The sequence below is a fragment of the Myotis myotis genome, unplaced genomic scaffold (assembly GCF_014108235.1).
Source record: "Myotis myotis isolate mMyoMyo1 unplaced genomic scaffold, mMyoMyo1.p scaffold_m19_p_3, whole genome shotgun sequence".
NCBI classification, from domain to species: Eukaryota; Metazoa; Chordata; class Mammalia; order Chiroptera; family Vespertilionidae; genus Myotis; species Myotis myotis.
In genome coordinates, this window is record NW_023416335.1 from 83,506,367 (window position 1) to 83,529,847 (window position 23,481).

The window sequence follows — 23,481 nt, forward strand, 5'->3', positions numbered from 1 at the left end:
CTTACTCTTCCTATTCCCTTACCTATTTCCTAATTTAGGCTCAGTTGTCTTTTTTTAATTTCTTTATTGATTAAGGTATTAAATATGTGTCCTCCCCCCATTGCCCCCCAGCCCACCCCCCGAAGCCAGAGAGCACAGAGTTCTCTGCATACAAAACCACTCAGGGATGCTGTGTGATTAAAAAGCTGCTGTGGTTTCTGTGAAAACAGTTGTGTGCAAATGCCTGGGCTTTCTGCAGACGGTTTACCAATCCATACATGGCGTTGCCAGTAAGCTCTTTACAAAATCCTTTTAAGTATATTAGATGTGACAGGCTTCCAGAAGCGTGGGTCCTGGGCTAATGTGCTGGCATTCGGAAAGGCCAGTCCCATTCCTGATCCTCCACAAAGTTCCTTTCAAGCAATTCATGATGAAGTTATTAAAAGACTGGACTTTCCTTTAAATCTGACATGATAGAAATAAAAACTATAATGAAGAATAAGTGAATTGGATCAATAGAACATGTATGTTATGTTATTTAAAGTGGTGATTTAACTTTTAATTTAGATCAAAGGAAAATAACATAGGCAATTAAATGAGGGCTTAGATTGTTATCTGGTTTAGATGCCTGAGTCACTACTTGGAGTATAAACCTAACACAAGTGGACGTGTCCTCTGGAAGAATGAAACACAAACTACAGGAAGCACTGAATAGATATTTGTTTTAATTATTATGTGACGCCACCAAATCCTTTCAGTTTTCCACTGCTGGTTCATTTAATATTCATTTAATACCTAATATATGCCATCAGGCAGCCTCTGAAAATACATGGTGAACATCCACAGTCTATGCCTTGAAGGAGCTGGCAATCTGTTAAAAGCAATTTCTGGCCCCGCTGGAGTGGCTCAGCTGGCTGAGTGTCATCCTGGGCCCTGAAAAGTTGTCGGTGTGATGTCCGGCCAGTGTGCATGCCTGGGCTGAGGTTTCCATCCTGGTCGGGGCATGTACAGAAGGCAAGAGGTCAATGTTTCTCATATAGATATTTCAATGTCTCTTTTTCTCTCTCTCTCTCTCTCTCTCTCTCTCTCTCTCTCTCTCTCTCCTTTTCTCTCTGAGCATGTCCTCGAGTGAGGATTTAAAAGTAATAATAATAAAATAAAAATAAATTCATTTTCTGTACAATAAGGCTTTTCATAAATATAAGCCCTCTTTCTCTAAACTGTTCAGAGCTCTGTAATAGATATAACTATGTCTTGCTACAATATGAAGACTTAAAACACAGAGCAATATTATTATCATCATTTAAAAATATATTACTAGAAAGGCAGAATCTTTAAGTAAATACAAAAAAAAGTCAGAAATATTGCCTACCTGTCCATTTTCTCCTTTGGTCCCTATTGGGACTCACAGATCATGGAAAGAACTCACCTTAATTAAAGAGACAGCAAAGCTAATTGACTAGTTAGTAAACAAATTCATCACCATAGCACTCAATCTAACTAAGAAATATCATAAATAACAGAACGGAGTCATGCTACTTACCCAGGATGGCTTGTCCAATGCCACACAACTAAAAATAATAGCCTGGACACACTCATATACATTATGGAGGGAGTATAAATCAATATAGCCTCCTTGTAGGATAATTTGGCAATATCCATGACACTTTTATACATATAAATTTTAGCCCAGTAATTATGCTTTTATGAAGTTCTCCAACAAATATATGCATGCAAATTTGCAAAAACACTATACTAGGCTATACATTGATTCATAGTAGCAAAAAACTGGAAACAATCTAAATATCCATCAATAAGGATTTGTTAAATCAATTTTGGAATCACCCTACAGTGAAATGTCATGCAACTATTTTAAAAGGATGAAATAGATATAGATATAATGATCAAGTAAAAAAACAAAAATAAGGTAGAGATCATATTGAATGTGATATTATTTGAGAGTTTGAAAATGGGATTTGAAGGAATTTGTAAAGAGCTTATTTAAATGTATTATACATAAAGAGCATACATATATGTACATGTATTAAAAACGTACAATGCATATATGCTTGAATGTACAATGGTTGCTTTGAACTTCAGGTCAGGGATGAAAAAGACTGACTTTTCTCTATATCCCTTTGGTAAAGTAATGCTTAAAGTTTTCCCCATATTTTAAAAATAACTTTTTTTATTGTTGTTAATCCTCACCCAAGGATATTTTTTTCATTGATTTTCAGAGAGAGGGAAGGGAGAAAGGGAGGGAGAAAAGAAGGAGAGAGAGAGAGAGAGAGAGAGAGAGAGAGAGAGAGAGAATGAGAGAGAGACAATGAGAGAGAGAACATCGATGTGACAGACAGAGACATTGGTTGGTTGCCTCCAGCACACTCCTCCACCCTGTCAGGGATTGAACCTGCAATCCAGGTACCTGCCCTTGACTGAGAATTTAACCATGACCTTTTGCTGCCGGAAGGCGGGTGGGGCTCTACCCATTTAGTCACACCTGCCAGGGCTAAAAATAATTTTTTTAAAAAAATGACCTTCCTTGGACAAGTCACTTAACATAGTAAGCCTGTTTCCTTAATGGTATATGGGAGTAATAATACTGGTAACTGACATTTATGAAGTGATGGTCAGAGCTCAAACTCTGCACTCAGAGCTTTTTTTTTATCATCACTCGAGGATATGTTGAGAGAGAGAGAGAGAGAGAGAGAGAGAGAGAGAGAGAGAGAGAGAGAGAGAGAGAAACATCAATCTGGGGATCGAACCCACAACCCAGGAATGTGCCCTGACTGGGAATTGAGCCTGCAGCCTTTTGGTGTCCAGGACAATGCTCCAGCCAGGACTATGCTCAGTGCTTTTAACATGTATTATTTTATCTCAGCTCAAACCAATGCTGTCTAATAAGCATTATTGCTTTATCTGAAGGCCAGGGTTTGTCAGTTTCCAGAATCCATGTACTTACAGGGTTGTGTGAAAAGTGAGAAAGAGCAGGTGAAGTACTTAGCAATGTCCAGCGCCCTGGAAGTGCTTAGGGAATGTTAGATATTATTACTACTGCTAGTTCTTCTCCGCCAGGAAACTCTTCAGCCATTAAAAACATGCACCCAATCGAACAGAAACAAGGTGGCTTTGTCCTGAAATCACGTGGAAATTAGCAGGGACATAGTCATGAGTAATCCACAGCCATAACTTGAGCTTGAACACGTGGAAGCACCTCACCGCTCCTCAGCCATGAAGAGGATTGTCATGGGAGGTCAATGGGAGGGAAAGCACTGTAGCAGGGTACTCTTTTCCCCCTTGGGATATGATGGCTTTGGCACTACTAATAACAGACATGGCCAGGCAATTACAGACTGGCGATGGGCAATCACATTTTGCATTTTAAAGCTTAATCTGATCACCTCTAGGGTCAAGGACTTAGTTTTCATAATGGTCAGAGTCTGTCTTGTGCTAGCATTTATGGGCTGTATTTCAAGCCTTAGAGGTCTGGAATGTAGTAGTTTTTATCTTTGTTCTGCAGTATTCATGTGTGCATGCAGGAGCAAGCATGCATGCATACGTGTGTGTGTGTGTATGTGTGATTTATATTGTGTGCATGTAAAAGCTGCTCTAAAGCTCAGCCCGGAGGGGTGCCCTGTCACCCTAGCTCCCACTCAAATTTACCTGATGTTTCTTTTGAGAAAACAGAAAGCCAATGGTCCTCCATTCTTGCACCTCTGCCACAATCCTTTGCAACTCCCAGCTTTTGCTCATTTGGTAAATTAGGGCAGCCTCCCGATGTTTACCTCTTTGTCTCCCCCACACAACTGAGAACTCCCTGAAGGCAGAAACTCTTGTATCAGTCATTGAATTCTCAGTGTCTAGAAGAGTGTCTGGCATATAGTAGACGCTCAATAAACACGGAAGTTTCCTTCCAGCTACAACATGGCATGGTTCCATAAAATCATAATCTAATGCATCGAGTGGATTCCAACGCAGGCAGCAGATCACACTGTCAGCTGTCTTCTTTTCTCTGCCCACTGTGAGACACTTTCATGAACATGCCACTGGAATATAAGTAATATGCACCAAAGGAGATGATACTGAGATCTGCCACATTTCCGCTTCTCTGGCAGTATTGAAAATGGTTTGGATGAGGAAGAAACTGAAAGCATTAATGTGAAGTGTCAGTGACCTGATGGTTTTAGCAAGCTGTGCCTGTCAATCACTCTCATCCATAATAGAGAACTGGCCACCCATAGCACCTGTCATCAAGGCCTCAATACGCAGTTCCCCTTGGTGAGGTAAGTAGACGCGGTCACTAGCCGACAATGTCTGAAAGCTTCAAGTGACGTGAAAGTCATTCCAGATCTGAAAAGAGAAATGACTAAAAAGGACATTCTGGGTTGTTTTATTTGTTTTCATGTGCATTAGTCAGGATTCTCGGATGTAAACAACAGCAACAAACTCTGCCCATCAGAAGAAGAATTTATTTCAGAAAAAGGAGACATATATAAAACTTTCAACAATAAAGAATTTTTTTAAAAAAAGAATTTATTTCAAGAATTCCAGGTACCACAGAATAAGTAGAATAAAAAAAAACTGGTTCCTCCCCCACCAGCTCCACAAACCCCACTGCTGAATATGACCTGCCTCAGGGATCCCACCACCAGGGTGAAGTGTCACTTGTCCCTTTATCTTTGCACTGTCAGCTCAAGATTCAAAGTCCCAAATAGGAGCATCTGTTTGGCCAACCTGAGTCACACCCACAGCCAAGTATCTGTCTCCATTCGGCTCCCAGCGTGGGAAAGGAGGTCCTAACTCTCACACACGGTGGGGGCCCAAGGGGAAAGGAAGTCTGCATGCTTGTTAGCCACAGAAAAATGTCATGTCCACTACATCACAGCTCGATAGCATAGCATCTGTATGCTTTGCTAATACATAGTTTATAGAGATGAGTAAAACTCAGTCTCCACAGTCACAAGCCCAATGCCCTAAGTGGGGCAGACTCGTGATTAATGTACACAGGCTTGCTAGGAATTCTTGCTCTAAAGGTTGAAAGAATTACCAACCAAAATTAAATTTTAATCAGCTAGCAGTTTCCTGCTACTTTATCCGAGGCAATTTTAGAAGTTGCGGTTGAGCACTGCAGGCTACCGGTATGTTATAAAATTCTGCTGCCAGCTCCGATTAACCCAAAGGAATTAGCTCTTGATCAAGTTTCCATTCCCCTCCTATTCAGCCAGAAGCCCTCTCATCTCAAAAAAGCAAGATAACTCCAGTCTTGTTCATTCTCAACCAAGTAGTGACTCTGGGACTCCAAGAACACTGCTTCAGACCGTGGCCCAGCTCCCGGGGGGGGGGGGGGGGGGACGACTCTGGGATGAGCAGCTCAGCTTCTGGTGTTGGCAGGCTGTGCAGATGAAGGGGCAGGATTCATGCCTGGAAGGAAAACTTCTTCTTGGTGAAGAATGGTGATCCTCAAGGCAACAAACAAGACCGAGACCTGCCGAGGAGCAGGCCTGGCTGCACAGGGCAAAAGCTCGATATCGGTGGGGAAAGTGGAGGTCACAGCAGGAGACTGCCTCATCCAAAAACACCGAAGGACATGCAAAGGTGTAGCAATTTTGCTTCCAGCAATCTATTGCACATAAATACTGGCACGCCAAAGCATTACTGGCAACCACAAAAACGAAGAAATGGAAACAGCCGCCAAAAACTAGCTCAATATATTACTCTATAATCATACTATGAGGCATTACCCACCTATTAAAAAAGAGGTGCCATTAGATGTGATAATATTGTCAATAACTTAAGTGAGAAACCCAAGTGGCAGAACAGTGTGTATAGTATGATTTTGTTTTTAAAAAGGGAATATACAGGAAGGCTTGTCCGGTGAAACATACCAGAAGGGTAGCCTGGAAACCACTGGAAATGGGGGTTGGGAGGAGGGTAAGAAAAGGGAGACCTTTACTTTTCACTTTATATCCTTTTTCTGTTTGAATATTTACTGTGAGAATACAGTCTATTTATAATTCAACTAGCTTAAAATATAAAAGTGAAACATAGCAGGGAAAGGAGTAAAATCGGTCATTAACAAGCAGGGTCAAAATAAATTATTTTCCCCACATAAGGCAGCTCATCTGAGCCTGTGGGAAGACAGGCTTTTCTCATTTTAGAAATCTTTTCTGCTTGCAAGCCCACAGGGAAAACCATCTCGGTATCTTTTCCTTCACCTCAGGAACACCTCAGAGCCAGGTCTGTATTCCACTCAGGTGAGGACCTACCTTCTGCCTCCTGCCCAGGTGTTTGCTGGGCCTCACACCACAGCCAGGCTCAGTGTCACTGACGTAAGGGTGCCCCCTCAATCCCCCCTAACACCCCCCCAAAAAAGTCAATTGTTATTAAAAGCATGGGACTAGAGTTGGGCCTACTTGGTTTGTAGTCCTGTAATAACGATGGTAATGTCGGTGGTAATGTTTAAGAAGGTGATAGAAACTAGTTTGGAAACTTAACTAATTCTAGAGTAGAAAAAAAGAATGACCAGACTTTACTAACGACCCTAGGGCAGTGTTCGGCAAACTGCGGCTCGAGAGCCACATGCGGTTCTTTGGCCCCTTGAGTGTGGCTCTTCCTAAGCCTTAGGAGTACCCTAATTAAGTTAATAACAATGTACCTACCTATATAGTTTAAGTTTAAAAAATTTGGCTCTCAAAAGAAATTTCCATCGTTGTACTGTTGATATTTGGCTCTGTTGACTAATGAGTTTGCCGACCACTGCCCTAGGGGGATTCTATGTCCTCTAAGTTACCAAAGGCAGCCCCGGAACAGTCTGTAGTAAAGCTTTAATGACTAGAAGTGGGGAGAGGAATGGGGATGAGCTTAGTAAAGGGCCCCAAAGAGAAAAGGAGTTTTCCCTAACTTCCCACTGACATGGAGGAATTTTTCCCACACAAAACTTTGTAAACCCAGCCACCGGTGCCTGCAAGGGACAGACTGGGGTGCATTAGCCAAATCTGGTCTAGTGCCTCAGCCCCTCTTCCCTAGCACTTCCCACTGCCCCACGTCTTCCAGGTTGAAACTTTACCTCTTCTCAACTCTTCTAAGCTTCTAAGAGCTAACTCCAATCCATTCAGCAGGTGGAAGAGTAAAGGACTGAACCCCTCTCTTTTCGCCTGCCTTCCCCGCCCCCCCCCCCGCCCCCGCAACACACACACACACACACACACACACACACACACAAGGCAATCTGTAAGGGCCTGATAGGAATGCCGGTGAGTCACATGGACCCTTGAGATACATCACTCTGCTGCTGTAGGGAATTCCCAGTTCAGTCCCCTTGGAACAAGGGTGGCTGGAGTTGGTCCTGGTTACTTGGGGCAGGTGGAGAGCCAAAGCTGGTCAAAGCTACCCACATTTGGGCAGTGACCACCCAATCTGACCTGGGCTGCAGATGCATTGCTGGCCTGTTTTCCCCCATAGCTACCAAGGCAAGAAAACCTGTCCCAGTTCCATTCTCACTACCCCTTATCCCCATCCCTGGGGAGATCTGGCCCTTTTTGCATCGTTTTTGAGAGATGCTGCAGTGGGCTTCCCTAGCGCAGGGGCCTTCCCCAGACCCCTGAAGGGGCGGTTCCTTTGGACGGCCCCACAGCAGCACGGGCTCAGCCCTGCCCCGCTTCTACTTGTCTTTTGAGGACACCCACCCACCCACCAAGTCCAGCCTTTGGTCCAGCCCTTGGTCAGAGGGACAGCGGTGCAGGTGAAACCAAGCCACCAGGCGTTGGTGGGTCCCTGACCCAGGAGCCTAGACGCCTGAGACCCCATCCCTTATGCGCGCACAAAGCCCGCGGCCGCGGAACCCTCGGCCCCGCCTCATTCGGCTGCGGGACCCCGACACCGCAGAGACCCAGGGCCCAGTGGCTCCGTGCGCTGCGCCCCGGCTCTGGTGCGGGAGGTCGCGCGGCAGCGCAGCCTGGGGCCGCGCTGGGCAGGTAGCTGTGGGGACCGGAAGGATGGCGAGGAAGGAGGAGCGGGTTTCCTGAGATGAAAGATTACTTCCGTCCGGGCTCTGGCCTCTCCCCGAGCCGGCGCGGCGGGGGGTGGGGAGCGGGCTGCGCGAGGCCGGGGGGCGCGCCTTGCCACCTGCAGCGCCCGGGCCCAAGGGGCGCGCTCGGCCCCGCCTGCGGCTCACGCGGGGGGTCCTTGCAGGTGGGAGCCCAGAGTCCTTCCGAGAGCCCAAGCCATGGTGGCCAAACAGCGGATCCGGATGGCTAACGAGAAGCACAGCAAAAACATCACGCAGAGGGGGAACGTAGCCAAAACCCTGGTAAGGCGGAGGCGGCGCCAAGCGGGCGGGCGGGCAGGGCAGGGCGGGGAGCGGGGCGGGGCCGGGCGGGCGGCGGGCGCGGGGCGGGCCTCCAGCTCCTCCGCGCCCCGCCCGCCCTCCTGCGGGCCCCGCCGCCGACCCGGCGCGGAGAGCTCGCTGCGGGCGCCGCTGGCCTCACCGGTGCTCTCGTGCGCGGAGAGGGCCCTGCCGGCCGTGGCCCCTCTGGGAGGGGCTGCTGGGGCTGCCACGGGGACAAGGAGGAGCCGCCCCAGGAGAGAATGGGTCCCGTGTCTCTGGGAGAGACGGAAAGCAGCAGTTACAGAACTGTTAGGGCAACTGCTTACACAGGGTCCTGAACCTACTAGGTGCTAGAATGTTAAATAGGCGATGAATGAACGAGTGAATGAATGAGTAAATGAGGCCATGTATCATCTCCCCCTCCGGGCTTCACCCCTGCCCTCCATACCCAACAGACACACACCATGGTAAGGTTTTCTTCCAGCCCCTTTGTAACGGTCTCCCTATTAAATTGGAAGAGTGGAATGAGATTCAAACCATATTACCCTCCATCCTCCTCTATTTTGCCTTTCTCCAGGGAGGCCTCTCACACTGGGCTAAAGTTTAAATGCAACTTTCCTCTGGTTCACCCTGTGAATTCAGGTTTATTCTGATCCAGCACTTTAGAGACTAGTTAATTGCCAGGCATTCTGTGCCCCCAAAACTGTATATTAAAGCTTTATAACGATTTTTAAGTAAAATCTGTGCCTTATGCAGTGGGGTTTCTTTTAGCGATGCAAATTATCTCCCACAGAAAATGCCAGGCCTATGATTTTGGACATTCAGAGGCATGCCTCGAATGAGTTGCTGGGCAGTGTGAGTCTCCAAGTCTATGAGCAAAGGCACCTGGAATCTATTATTCCAGGCACTTGAGTGGAAGTCCAACTGAAGCTTGGGGTTTGGCTGGAAAAGCCTGCAGACTTGATGAGACAATTCCTTTTAGCCAAAGAAATAATGCTGCTTTGATTAACTGAGCAAAAAGCTGGATCTACAGTCATTACCCCAGAAATCTTGCAAACCAAGCAGTACTGTGGCAGAGAAACTTTAGGATTAAACTGAGCTGTACACGGGGCTTTATGCACAGCTCCAGGCTGAAGTGCTTGAAATTCTTTCACTTGGGAATTAGATCATTTATTTATGATTGACCAGCAAAATGCCGATGTGCCATTGAATTGGAACCATTTTTCACAAAGATCTGTTTCCCCTATTTATTTTTACTCATAAAAAAACAACTTGCTGTTCAAATTCACATTGACAAACAACTTTTAATTGACGTTAAAGCATTCAGGATTTTATATCCCTAGGATATTAATTCTTTCTAGGATGTCGTACAGACTAGCTGATGTACTGAAAATCTCTAGTTGTGTGTTTCTTTTTAATGAACCAGGATTCAGTTGTTAACTGAACTAAGTTGACAACTTACCTGACTGTAAAAATAACAGCAAAACAGAAACTAATGTGTGGAGCTGTTTCCTCTGTTAGACTTGGTAAAACACAGGTCTGCCACTTCTAGCTTTTCGAGACCACTAGGAAGCATTTGGGAGCTGAAACAAAAATTATTGGCTCCAAAATAAGAAAAGAAAATGGAAAAAGTTGGAGAAAGAGATGTTTAACTATCTAGAAAATATAGTCACCTGCAGTTCAACTCAACTTTCAGAGTTGCATCCAAATCATGTTTAATCTATGGTATGAGTGCAGTTTAATAGTTCACATATACCTTGGAGTAGGCCCTTCAAAAGTGCCGGGCACTTCTGAGGGTGTTTAAATGGCTCCACTAAATTTGTAGTGAAAGGTTTCCAAACCAAGCCACAATGTATGTTTATTTTCCTTTGGTTGGAATGGCTTTTGGTTAAATTTATTATAAATGGATCAGCATCCAAAAAGAAAAATGAAATTCTCTTTTAAAAAGCAACACTTTAGCCCTAGCTGGTTTGGCTCAGCGTATAGAGTGTAGATCTGCAGACTGAAGGGTCCCAGGTCAAGGGCATGTACCTCAGTTGCAGGCTCGATCCCTGGTCAGGGTGCATGTGGGAGGGGACGGATCAATGTTTCTCTCTCTGTCTTTCCCTCTCCCTTCCACTCTCTCTAAAAAAATCAATGGAAAAATATCCTCAGGTGAGGATTAACAACAAAAAGCAATACTTTAAATCCTAAATTTCATTTTCCTAATTACAAGCCAAACATTATACTTTGAAAGATTAACTTGCAAGGGAGAACTTGTTCAGATGAAATTCAATAAATGGGGACAGATGAACAGATTCTAACTGAAAATTCTGACTAATCACTCAGAAATAAAGCCCTTTGATTATATGCAGATGCCTCAGTATTTAGTTATTAGTTAATAGCTATGGAGTGAATCAAAATTATTCTCCCAGATAGCAGATAAAGCCAAGAAACAGAGAAATGGGATAATCATTTCATGATTATACAGTAGTAACTTCTTCAGAATGAAGAGAGAATTTAAATTCCAGAGTTCTGAGTTACCCTGCTGTTATCTTATCACAGGGAAAGCCATCCACTGACATTTTGGAGCCTTGGGAAGTGGCAAACTTCTGTTTGAAATGAACCATGTCATTTGCAGGATTCCACTGATTTTCTTGCTTTTCCCAGCAGTGGATTCAGGGTTAGGTAAATTTTCCCAGTGAGATTATGCTGGGCACCACTTCCACACACAAAAAAAGTAACCCGAAGCTCTCAAAAAGAATATATTGATATTATGATCACCCAGGTATTCCTGAGCTCTGAAAGTCCCCAAGTAATATTGATTCACTGGCAAATATCATCAAAACGGTTTTGCTCCAAGCTCTGCATGTTAATAATTTATGTTTTTCAGTAAAGGAAAAATAAAGGACTTCATTTGGTATCTGACTCGACCAATAATTCATTTACAGACTTCTGAATTCACTTGGTGGCTTTGCTGGAGATGGAGCAAAACGAATTTTTATATAACATTAGTAGGATGATAGCAACAGAATTGGTTTCTGGGCAACTATGACAAATTGTTAGGAAGTTGGTAAAAGAGGGTGGGGAGGGGTAAAGCCACACTCTGTTCGGGTAACTTTATTTAATCTCTCTACTATTTTCTTGATCTGACCTTGACCTGGTCTTAAGTGCCAAAGAATGACCTGATAAAAATGCTGGTTAAAGTTATCTTACGCAATTATTTAAGACTGGCTTTGTCCTTGTCTAGTCAAGGGCAACCACTTCTTTCCTTGCCGTGTGATTTGCCCTCACACAAAGTGGTAGATGCGCCCTAGCTGGTTTGGCTCAGTGGATAGAGGGTTGGCCTGCAGACTGAAGGGTCCTGGGTTCGATTCCAGCCAAGGCACATGCCCGGGTTGCGGGCTCGATCCCCAGTAGGGGGCATGCAGGAGGCAGCCGATCAATGATTCCCTCTCATCATTGATGTTTCTATCTCTCTCTCCCTCTCCCTTCCTCTCTGAAAACAATATATATATATATATATAAATATATATATATATATATATATAAAGAGGGTAGATGCAAGCTTGTCAATGACAGAGAAGTGAATGGTTTCAATCCTTCAGAATCTACCTGCCACTGACACTTTAATCCATACTCTTCTAGTAAGAGAAATGCAGGGATAACCCTCAGGCCAATTAGGAAGTATAATAAAAAGACAATATCCTTCCTAGGCCCTATCTTTATCCTATCTGACCTAAGAAATCATGTTTAATGAAGCTTGGGTGCTTATTCATTCTTCAATTAACATTTATTGAACATCTATGTTTAAGTTCTGTATTATGCACTGCTATACATTGATATATGAAAGAGAAAGTGCCTGCCTTTGTGGGGCCTACAGTCTAGTGAAGAGCCAGACATTAAATACATTATCACAAGAATAAACAGAGATACAAACTGTGGTAAATGCCAAGCAAAAGAATGTGGCTGTATACATGACAAGTGAACCCAATTGAGATAGAAGAGAGAAGGCCCTCTAAGAATGTTAGTAGGTGAGCTGGGAACCAAAGACACTACTTTTTTCATTCGACCTTCTCCCTTTTTATTTGAGAAATTCACCAGTGTTTCAGATGCCTCTCAGAATATTTTATTTTATTTGTACGGACCAAGCCCTACCTGCCAATAGACCTAGAGGGGTTGCAGAGGGACATTCTTGTTCTGTCTGTGCTTTTGGTTTGAGAAGAGCAGGAGGTACACAGGGCTAGATTGGTGTGGGTACAAGAGTCCCCCTCTGCTTCCCAGAGAATGAAGAAATTTCCAAAGTGTAAGCTTCACAAAGATTTAGGAACTTTATTACCAAACGCTGCTTCCCTCACATCCATTCACAGTTGTTGTGGTGCTTCTGGGATTCCAAAGATTTCCACTGCACTGCCTTCCCAAATTTTTTGGCATATGGAAGGTTTTGAGGACATGGCTGTGCTCTGTGACCCTACTTAGAATTCACAGATGTGGGAGTTAAAAACGAAGCTATCAGTGGAAAACACCCAGGTTCTGTAATGAGGCAGACCTAAATTTGAATTCCAGCTCTTGCCCAAGTTCACAAATTTGAGCTTCCGTCCTCAACTACAGAATGGAGTTCTATGGGGTTGTGAGTGCTGGAAATAGTGGATATAGGAGGTTTCTGTCATAAAGAGTGCTTTCAACAAATGGAAGCAGTTATTAGTAATATCATCTTTGGCTCCCAAATCACTGTATTAGTTTTATGTATTTATACCCTGTCCCCAGAATATTTAAGACCACCAAGTTCATTGAGTTACAAGGATGTAAGCAAGGTTATTGATGAATGTTTTTAAGTCTATCTTGATCTTTTACAATTGACCGTATTCATCTGTATCTGCCCACTGGTCATTGAGACTAAGTCTGTCTTATTCACAGTGGTAGCCCCAGCTCCTAGCACAGTGACTAGTAGCACTCAATAAATGTTTCCCGAATTAATGAACCTAATCTTACTTTCTCCCCTTCTCTTTAGAGGCCACAAGAAGAGAAATATCCTGTGGGACCGTGGCTGTTGGCACTGTTTGTTTTTGTTGTCTGTGGCTCAGGTATGGGTTCTTCACTGCCCTTATATCCCAGGTCTTCCTCTGTCCTTCAAAAACACATGTTTTACTCAGAAGGTAAATAGACAAAAAATATATTAGTCTAAGATTCAAGTTAATATCTGCCTGAGGTATTAATCTTAATGGGTTTTGATTTAATTTCTGTTCCAGCAGACCAAATATGAGTAGAGATAGAATTGATATGCTATCAATTTGTAATCATAAAATTATTATGCTGAGCAATTAAATCAGCTATATGGAGTTTAGAGTTCAATCAAACCTTTCTGTGAAGACACAGTATAAGAGCATTTCAAACAGAAAGTGGAGCACCTGTCTGACCATGATCAATCCACATTCCAGAGAGAGGGAGAGGCCTTCTGAGGAAAGGAACTCTACAGTGCTCTACACAGAATGAGCCTTTGACCTGAGCCTCAAGGTACAGCCACTTCATACTGGAAGTTGACAAGTTCAGAGAGCTTTCCTTGCACTGACATGCAAACACACACATACAAAGAGGAGATTTGAGCAGAAGGATTATACAGTCGTTTCTAGTAAATTCTGCTATTGGGAGTCTTGACATAATTCCTGGTCCCCAGGGCTTGGGTTTCTGAAGTACTGGCGAGTGCAAGTTACTTCCATCAGTAGGCATGCCATTAGAGCATCCCATCCCCATCACCTCACTGTTGCTGAGGACAGGGAAGGCCAGGAGTCCACATCTTCCAGCACAGACCCAGGCCTAGGACATCATTCTGTCCCAATGGCAAGAGACACCCATGACTAAAGATAGATCAGTGCCTCTGATCTTCAAGAAACCACTCTTCCAAGGAAACAAAAGCTCTTAGGAGAAAGGAAGGATACAAAGGACTTGGCATGATTGTTGCTTGAGGCTCAAATATTTTAAAGCTGATTTGGCTTCCCAAGATGAAAAGATCTTCCACTCAAAGAAACAAAACTATACCCCAGTCCCAAAGCTGTGTCCTAGAAAGGGATCTTTTGCCCAATATGGCGATTCCTCATCTTTAACAGAGTTTACCCATCCTCTGCTGGAATACTTCTGAGGGTTGAGTACTAACTTCTTCAAAAAGCCTGTCCTATTTCTGTATAGGTCTAATTCTTTTAGATATGTTTCCCCTCTTTTAAACTATACGTGCTATCTTCTCAATAATTCAAGGTAGACTCTTGGAGTCACATCAACAGGACTCATTCCCTTCTGAACATCTTGAATCTTTGGATATTTCAAAGATGACTGCCTAGTGGTTCCTTCTACTAGCTAAACTTTCCCAATTTTCTCAATCAGTCCTCATAAGATGTGATTTCTAGCTAGACACCATGAGTAGCATTTGCAGCTGTAGAAGTTGGTCCAGAAGTGGTGTGAATGCTCCAGAGGGAGTAGGATTGTCACTGCCCTTATCTCAATGTTCTGCTTCCATTAATCTGACCCAGTTTGCAGTTTATATTGGAATAGTCACAGCATGTTCCAGACTCACTTCGAGCTAATGGACAGCCAGGCTCCACCCAGATCTTCTGTACATAAACTTTCTGCAAGCTTCAGAGGCAGCTACCTAATCCCACCCAAAGTTGTCTCTTCTCCTATCATACATTGTTTTATTTTATTCAGAGCCCTCATCAGCATTTGGAAGTATTTTGTTTGCTTACTTATTACCCATTTCCCTCTGCCAGGATATAAGCTCAGGGAAGGCAGTGTTCCTTTTCCACTAAATTTGTAGATTCTACTACAGTATTTGGTATATTGTGCGTGTTCAATACAGTTGGATGGATGGGTGAATAAAGCCATATATTCCGCATACTTTAAATATCCAATTGACTTTCTTGAGACCTAACATAAAGCTTCATGAATATTTCTATTAGAAGTTTAGTGTTGTTTCAGTTGTCCTTCTACAGAGTAACTATAAGTCTGGAAACACAGAAGCACATGCATGATAAATGGCTTACCGATATTACAGTATAATGCACAATGTGGTCAGTGACACTACATGATCTATTCAATGTATTGTCATTAGCAGTGCACAGTTCAGAGCACTGTATGAAATTGCAGTGACTCTGGGGCATCGATGCAGCATTGTCATCAAGCCCACATATTCACCTGTGATGCATTATTTCAAACTATCTGTCTCTGATTTTCACCCAACAACCAACAACACGGCCTGTGCTTTAGCATGCCACAGACAAATACAAAATCAATCCATATAGAAAAGCTGTCTATCTTTTCAGGTTTTATAGCCAGCCTGTAGATTGTTAAATCTTGAACCTTGAGCCTTTTATCTAATTATCTTTTTCTCTGAGCCTTACAGTCTCTGAAAGTATATTATTTCTCCAAGTCACTGATAAAAATCTAGACCTGGAGAAGTCCATGGAACACAATTAGAGACAACTCCCTTTGGGTTGACTTTGAACCTCTCAGCAGAACTCATGCAAGCAATCATCATGTGTTGAGGGTCCCCATGTGTCTGCCACTGTTCTGGGCTTTGAAACTACAACCTCCTTCAGAACCTACAGGCACTGGAGAGGGCAGATAAGAAAGCTGCCCATTGTAACCCCAGAAAGAGCACTATGATAGCAGAGTGCTTGGTGAGCACGCATAAGGGATTGCCTTAGTCCTTGCAGCCTGCTGTAACAAAATACCACAGCCTGGGAGGCTTACAAACTGCAGAAACGTACTGCTCACAATTCTGGAAGCTGGACATCAGATTTCAGGGCCAGCATGGTCAGGGGAGAGCCCTCTTTCTGGTCATAGGTTTCTCCTTGTATCTTCATACCATATCCTTATGCAGCAGAGGGAGACAGAGAAGCTCTGGGGCCTCTTTTATAAAAGCACTAGTCCCATCCACTCTCATGACCTAATCACCTCCCAAAGGCCTTACCTTCTACCACCATCATATTGAGGATTTCAACGTGTGAATTTGGGAGAACACAATCAATTATAGCAGGAACTTCTAACCCATGCTGGGCAGAAGGAAAGGTTTCCCAGAGGAGGTGCAGTTTAAGCTGAGTTTTGAAGGACAAACAGCCAGACAAAGGTAGGCTATTCCACATGAAGGAGCACTGTGTGACAAAGGCACTGAGGCTGGAGATAGTGACTCAAGAATGGCAAAGCCCAGCTGTGAGGATCTGTGGGGAGGCGGGTGGAAGGGAGACAATAGTTATTTGGTCTGGCTTGTTTTTCTCAAACCTGTGCTAGTTCTCAATAGTCATCCTTGTCAAAGGGCTTAAAAAAACTTTCTCTAAATTACATTTTAAAAAATTACATTTTAATTAAAATTTTGCCAGGCTTATTGGTTCACATAGCAGGTACTGTATCCAACAATCTTTTGGAACCAGTCTTCAGGAGTGTTTTAGGCATCAAGCACAAAGGCTCTGTTATCCCAGCTGCAGGATTGTCCAGGGGCCTGGATGGGAGACTGCAGGGCCTGGAGACTTGGACATAATGGAAATACAGCCCTCATTGGCATGCCAGGTCCCCCCGCCTTGCGTCCAGTGCTCTTCTAGCGATGCTTCTCTCAACTTCCTCGTTAAGACCACTTTGCTCTTAGGAGGAGCAATACGTAAAATGGGAGTTGGGTGGTCTTACTTTCTCTATCCTGTTTACATGCTACAAGAATCCTAAGTAATGGGCCTCGTCGCTTTTTCAGTCATAACTGAGAATAATCTAATACTACCACCCTTTTTGCTTTGTTTTGTTGTTGTTTTCTGCAAGCCTCAGCTCATGTTGGGCACTGTTCTCACAGAAAGGTGTCACTCTCCTCAGTTTGTCCTTGGTACTGTGCCCTTCCTTCTGTCTTTGTCCATGTCCTTTTCTAAACCATGCATGTCATGAAAAACACAATGGCACCTATAGCTGTGTCCCCTCGGGGATTAGTCACGATTCAGTTCGTTTGGCAGAGCCACTGTCCCTCTTGAGTCTCTCCCTTTTTAGGGTTGCAGGCCATAGGCTCCCACCTATCTTTTGTCTACATTCAAAAGAATGTGATTTCCTCAAGTTTATCAGTTCCGCTGCTTTATGTAATAAGCCTTCTTGGTGCTAGGATGATTGAGCCCCTCATTACTACTCTCTCTCACCTCTATCCCAGTTCAGTGATCCAAAGTAGGAGAGACCCCCTGCACCTCATGTCTGACCATCCATCTGTGCTGTGCACACCCTCATTCTGCTCTTGTCTGTGACACTCACCAAAACGCACTGCAGTTTCTGGTAGGATGTGTGCGCCTCTACAGACACACACTCCTTCGTGTCCCTCAGGTCTCTTTCCTCTGAACAGGGCATGCCCGTATGCCAGGCTACAGCTCCATCTCACTGAGTCCCGGTGACACCTATGAGGTCATTTGCCCTCTCTGGGCTCATGTCATTGGTTAATCCCATTTTGTATATTTTTATACAGACAGGAAAACTATGAGATCTTCTAATATTAATGAAGATGCTGATCATTGATCTGATTCTCTTGACAGACTCTTGCTTTTAATACCTTCCTCATTAACCCACATTTCTAACTGATGTTTGGTTGAGCAAAGTGCCCCTTTTAGAAGTAGGGTCAGTAGGCTAAATAAACAATCAGGTCAGGCAAGGAATAGGAGTGCACATCTTATCTGTTTTCCTAGCTATATTCCGGGAAGGAATTGGGCTGGTAAAATGTTGGTATGTAAGTACATGCTCACTTATTGGCCACCCTTACTCCACTTTATGTGGAAAAACAAGTTAACAAACCTCCAGGAGGTTACAGGGTCCCTTTATTACGGGGAGTGATGTGTCACAGCAAACTTTCACCCCTGGCTTCTCTTTCTTATGACCTTCCTCATCCTCCCTTCGTTCCTTTCATGCCTATGGTGGTGATAAGAGCAAAATAATGAAAGGGAAGGAAGAGAAACCTGGAGAGCAGTGAGGGTACAGGAGCACGGCCCCCAGGGACCCCTGGCCCAAACCTGCACCCAGGGAACACCCACCACCTCACCAAGAACTTAGATAAGAGCACCGGACTGTGCCCGGGCCGCCAAGGTCGGAGTCCGAGTCCACAGTTGTAATTTCCCTGTTAAGAGGCAGCTGAAGGAGGTTTATCTAAATCCATCCCTCTCCAGAATTAAGTAAATTTCCACTTTCAACCATTGCAAAAGGTCTCTGAGGCAAGACGCTTCTTTGAAATCTGACCAACTGGTGCCTCAGAGGGGAGGACAGTTTTGGAATCTGCCAGATATGGGTTCAGAGCCTAGATTTGCTATTTATCAGCTGAATAACCTAGGACAAGTTATTTACTCTCACCGTATTGATTTCCTTTTCAATCAAATAGGGATATAGGAGCCCCTCCACAGATGGTCATGGCACTGAAGGTTCCAGGGATGTAAGTGCTGGCCCAACAAGCTTGACACCTGCAGCCTCAGTCACTACCCCCTCTTCCTCCCCTCCCCCCCATGGAAACCAGTGGCACCAGGACTGGGACTGCTGTGCCATGGGGTGCTCAGGCTTCCATTCACCGCCCTTCCTCCCATACTAAGCCTGTCATTGGCAGGCTCAGCCATCATATTTTTCTGGATCTTTCAGAAAGCAGTAGGCCCTGCCTCTTAACTCCAAGGATGGGTGTGAGCCGTTTCAGTGGTAACACTCTGGGTACATGAGACTGTTTTCCCTTGATAAAGCCTCCAAATCTGTCACCTCCCCACGCAAGGAAAAGGAGGCACGGACGTGCAGACGCAAATCAATGAATAGGGGATTGTACTTTAAGTTGACTCTAAAAAGTGAAATGTAAGTTTCATTTCCTTAACACAACCCGCATATATCACTGTTTTGCTAGAAAAGTTTTCTTTGTGAGATAGAAAAGCTTTGGGAACCCTGTGTTCTTTTGAGACACAATATTATCCAAATAGGTCCCTTCAGGGCCATTTCCTGCTTTGTTTTGCTCTGTTTGATAACCAGCTTTATTGTTATTGGTATTATATATTCTGTCAGCAATCTCAGACCTGCTTCTCAAATACCTGTTATGGGCCCCCTCAAGTAATTATTCCAAATAGGCCAGGAAATTTTCTTGTTCAAGCCTTGTCCTGGGACTTTGTGTTGCTGAAACCTTTTTAACTGGTTGCATTTATCTTGTTTTGGTCTCCTAGGACCCAGATCCACATTAAAACACACCCCTTTTTATAAAAACATTATCTTCCATTTCTGCAGGCAAGGGGGCCTCTCTCCAGATAAGCAGCTCATTCCAGCTCTCTCAGTCTCTGGTTTCAAAACCTGCCCTTTTGGAGAACTGTTTAATAGCTTCTGAAGAGTTCTTGCTTTATCTTGAGACTCAGAGACAAGCGTGACCTGGAATGTCTGTCTGAGACAGCAAGGACACTGTCACACAGATCTGCCCACCGCTATCTTCACAGGACACTTGCAGGCTTGACGCACCTCCCCAGGCCATTAGTGAAGCCAGTCCCCACTGTTTGTGCTCAGTGCCCTAGCCCCTGGGTTTTTCTCCCCTTTTATCCTCAGCTCTTTTAAAAGCTTATTGAGGAAGATTCTGAGGCCACATCAAAGCTCTGTGGGAAAGTGTGCTGTAATTGATTACTACTGTCTGTCATGAGCATGGTATTAACAGCAGGGTCCCATGCTCATCTTTGCTGTCCCTGGTCTAACCTTTTTATAATGTAAGTGCCACAGTGTTCACAGGGCAGCCGTCTTCAGCATTTTCAATTCTTCTCTTTAACGAGAATGCATCTGGACTCGGTGAAATTAGGTCTTTTCCTTAACATGTTAGTTGTTCAAACAGGTTTGTCATTTTGTCATCATAGACATGTTCCTTGTGATCCTGTAGTATGATTTACCTTTCCCAAGCTCTGATACTGTGTGGTGGCAGGAAGCCACAATCTTAGCACTCTTGGCAACATGGTTGTATCCTTCTCTGTTCTTACCCCTCATTGAGGTCTCAACTGGGACTAATGGGGGTCATCATTTAATTCCCATCATCCTTCGATTCTGATGGGAACTCTTACATACCAGCCAAGCCCCACTTCCCTTTCTCGGACTGCTTCTCCCTCATGTATTCCTAATTTCAATTATACTTCTCTCTTTCTAGCCAGTTTTGATGTTCATTTCCTGGTTAGTGATCATGAGAATGTCAATGGTTACTGAAGCTGGGGTATTCTTGAGGCCAAGGAGCCTTTATCCCACATCAAAGGGAACCGTCTAGGGCAGCAGGATTAACTAGTGACTGTTATTTTATTCATAAGTTTCTATATTTCCCCGTTTTCTCAGTGAGCATATATTACTTGCATATTTAGAAAAAATTAAGTGTGATTTAAGAACAAATCATCTAGACTTGTGGTTTGTAGCCTTTTCATTTTTTAAAGCAGCAGCACTCTTTGTTCAAATCTTATAGGGAAACAAATGAAAGAGCAGCTGTTCTGGTTGAAATGAGATCTGTGTGTATGTGTACGTGCGCATGTTTGTGCGTGTGTGTTGTGTGTTTGTGTATGAATGTTGCATGTTTGTGTGTTGCATGTTTATGTGTGTGTGTATGGGGGTACCTCCTGTGTTGCTGTATATTCTGATTTTTTTTCATTCCCAGAAAGGAATATCCAGCTGGACCCTCTTTGCCCATCAAATAGGAAATTGTGTCTGGCCCAGAGCTGGCCTCTGCTGTACAGAGTTAGTATCTTTCAGCCAAGAGCCCACTAGGTGTATTTGACACCATCCGTTGTAAGTAGCTGCACTGTTTCTGGGCAGGGACATTCCTTCTGTCTGTCAGTTCACAGACTGTCAGTACTCCTCTCCTGTATCCTCCAGGGACTCTACCCACAGGGATGGGGCGGGGTGGGGGGTAGATAGTGTCACAGGTAGGTCTGATTTTTCAGGACAACCTATTCAGAAGAGATAGGAAGAAGTGATTCCCTGAGATGTTCTTAGATGGGCCTGAACTCCGATTCTCTCAGCCCCATGTTTCAGGTCATCCACCTGGCTCTCTTTATAGATGCACTAAGGACCTCTCCATTCCTGGAAGGACTGGCACCCACCATTCCTAGGACTGGAGGTTTTTATTAAGGATGTGGAGGAGGGAAAGGACTAAATCATGTGTGTGCCAGCTCCAGGGCCAACTTCCCTGGGTTTGAAACCTGGGTTTGCTGCCTACTAGCTGTGTGGCATTGTCCAGGTTACTGATGCCCACTCTAAGCCTCAGTTCTCCCATTCTTAAAAGGCTTAGGACTGGTTCCTGACTCCTAAGATCCTCATAAAAACGAATCCTGAGGGTTAATGCTTGTCCAGTCAAGGTAATAGTTTTATAAATGTTTGTTGTTATTGTCATTATGTTGATGGTCCTTAGTCACCCTGTCTCCTCAGCTCTTGACCTCCTGGGCAAAGTTCTGACCAAGATTCTGAGTGCTTACAAGGAAAGAACGATACCATTTTGACCTTTCTGGTGACTTTGCTTTGTGATGATGAGAACACCTGTATTGGCGGAGCACAGCCCCGTGATGCTGAGGAAGCTGCATGGGCCCCAGCTCCCGCCTGGCCAGGTAGAGGGCAAGGCTTGTCGACCAGAGGTCAGTGGTATCACCTCTGCAAGAGAAGCTAGAGCCTCTTCTCTATTTCCAGAAAGAACTCTTTGTATCTAGACTATGGGGGCGAGCAGGATCTGTTCACATAACTATTTTGGCTGCCATTGCTTGAGTCCTTATTATAATGCCAGGCTCTACACATACATTCTCCCTTCTAGTCACACAATCCCTACAAAGAAGCTGTGGTACTCGCAACACTGAGGCTCACAGAGGAAATCAGCCAGCATCCCATGTTAAAAAGTGATAGAACTAGTACCCAAACCTAAACTTCAAACCCAACTGCTTTCTGTTACCCTGCATTCCTTCTCTCTTCCATGTCCCCAAAAGCACTGTGGAGCAGAAGGTTTCCACCAACTTTAGGCCTTTAGCATATGATTGTGTCTTGAAAATAACCCCTGTTGAGACATCTTCTACTTTCCCTGCCAGAAAAGGTGCACTGTCCAGAGATTCCAGCTGTGCAGCCATCCTGGGTCTGCTCCCAGATGGATAACGCCTATATCAAGTCATGGCTGCTTTTGGACTGGGCCACCGGGCACTCATCACCTTACCTTTTCCTGGACATGTGCTCAGGGACATATTTGAATTCACCAGGTCAACCACATAAACACTGGCCTTTCCTGGAGACTACCAGAACATTCCTGAACTGGTGAGACTCCAGAGGGAGTCTCTCCAGAGACTGGCAAGTGCGATGTTTGAGAAACAGAGCAGCCCAGAGAAGCCCTTCTATTTCACCACAGAGGAAAGATGGAAGACATGCATCTACTCTGGAACTCCTGCCTCAAGATCTGAGATGGACAATCTGGAAAGATCTCATCAGCCATTGGCTCTCACAAGGTGACTTGTGGCCTCCGTTGTTGTGTGCCACCCTCTGCCCTGTGCCCGTGGAGCATTTGGGTTTGTGTGTGGTCTCCTTCTCAGAGGAGAGTTTCTGTCTGCTATTTCAGTGTGGAGACAGGGCATCACCTTCTTTGCTAATAATATCCCTCCTTTTAACAATGTCTTCCTGCCTTTACCTGTCCCTGGCATCTCTCTCTCTTTTCTCTCATCACCATCTCTGGGGAAATCACCAGGAAATGCTATCAGAAAATGGTGCTTTGCTTTTGACTCTCTTTTTCCTGATTCTTTTAGAGAACTTAACAGACCACCTTTGCAATGTCTTGTCTCCTAACATTACTACTTGTCTCTCTCAAGATTCATACTTCTCTTACAGCAATTTTTTTAATGAAAAAATGATCAAGTTGTGTGATTTCTAGAGTTATCTTATACTCCTAACGGATGTTCCTCTGGCCTGCCTTAACGTCTCTTGTCAGAAACGTCCTTGATCTCTCTTGTCAAGTATTTATTTTCAATAAAAGTGGCTTTCTGAAGCCTCCTGTTGTCTAGCTTTCTGACAATTTCCTAGAAGATCCACTTCTTTCAGCCCTGTGTCCTTCTGGCACTCCCAATTAGCTAGGGTAGGTCAGTCCCCAGCATAAGATGATACAGTCCCGGGGCTTAAAAGGTTATTGGTCTGTCATGACTTAACTTCCTATCCAAGGACTGATTCTTAGGAATTTGAATGTAAAAGTATCTATTTGATGC

The 23,481-nt window shown here is 44.2% G+C and overlaps 1 protein-coding gene across 1 annotated transcript; it reads left to right on the forward strand.

Annotated features, from left to right (window-relative positions):
- Window positions 1–8,004: 8,004 nt before the first annotated feature.
- SERP2 (stress associated endoplasmic reticulum protein family member 2) lies at window positions 8,005–23,253 on the forward strand. Its single transcript, XM_036296577.1, is given in 6 exon segments — window positions 8,005–8,035; window positions 8,038–8,112; window positions 8,115–8,287; window positions 13,296–13,368; window positions 22,327–22,489; window positions 22,491–23,253. Coding segments are annotated over 6 exon segments (567 nt in total). The 3' UTR covers window positions 22,543–23,253.
- The last annotated feature ends 228 nt before the right edge of the window (window positions 23,254–23,481 follow it).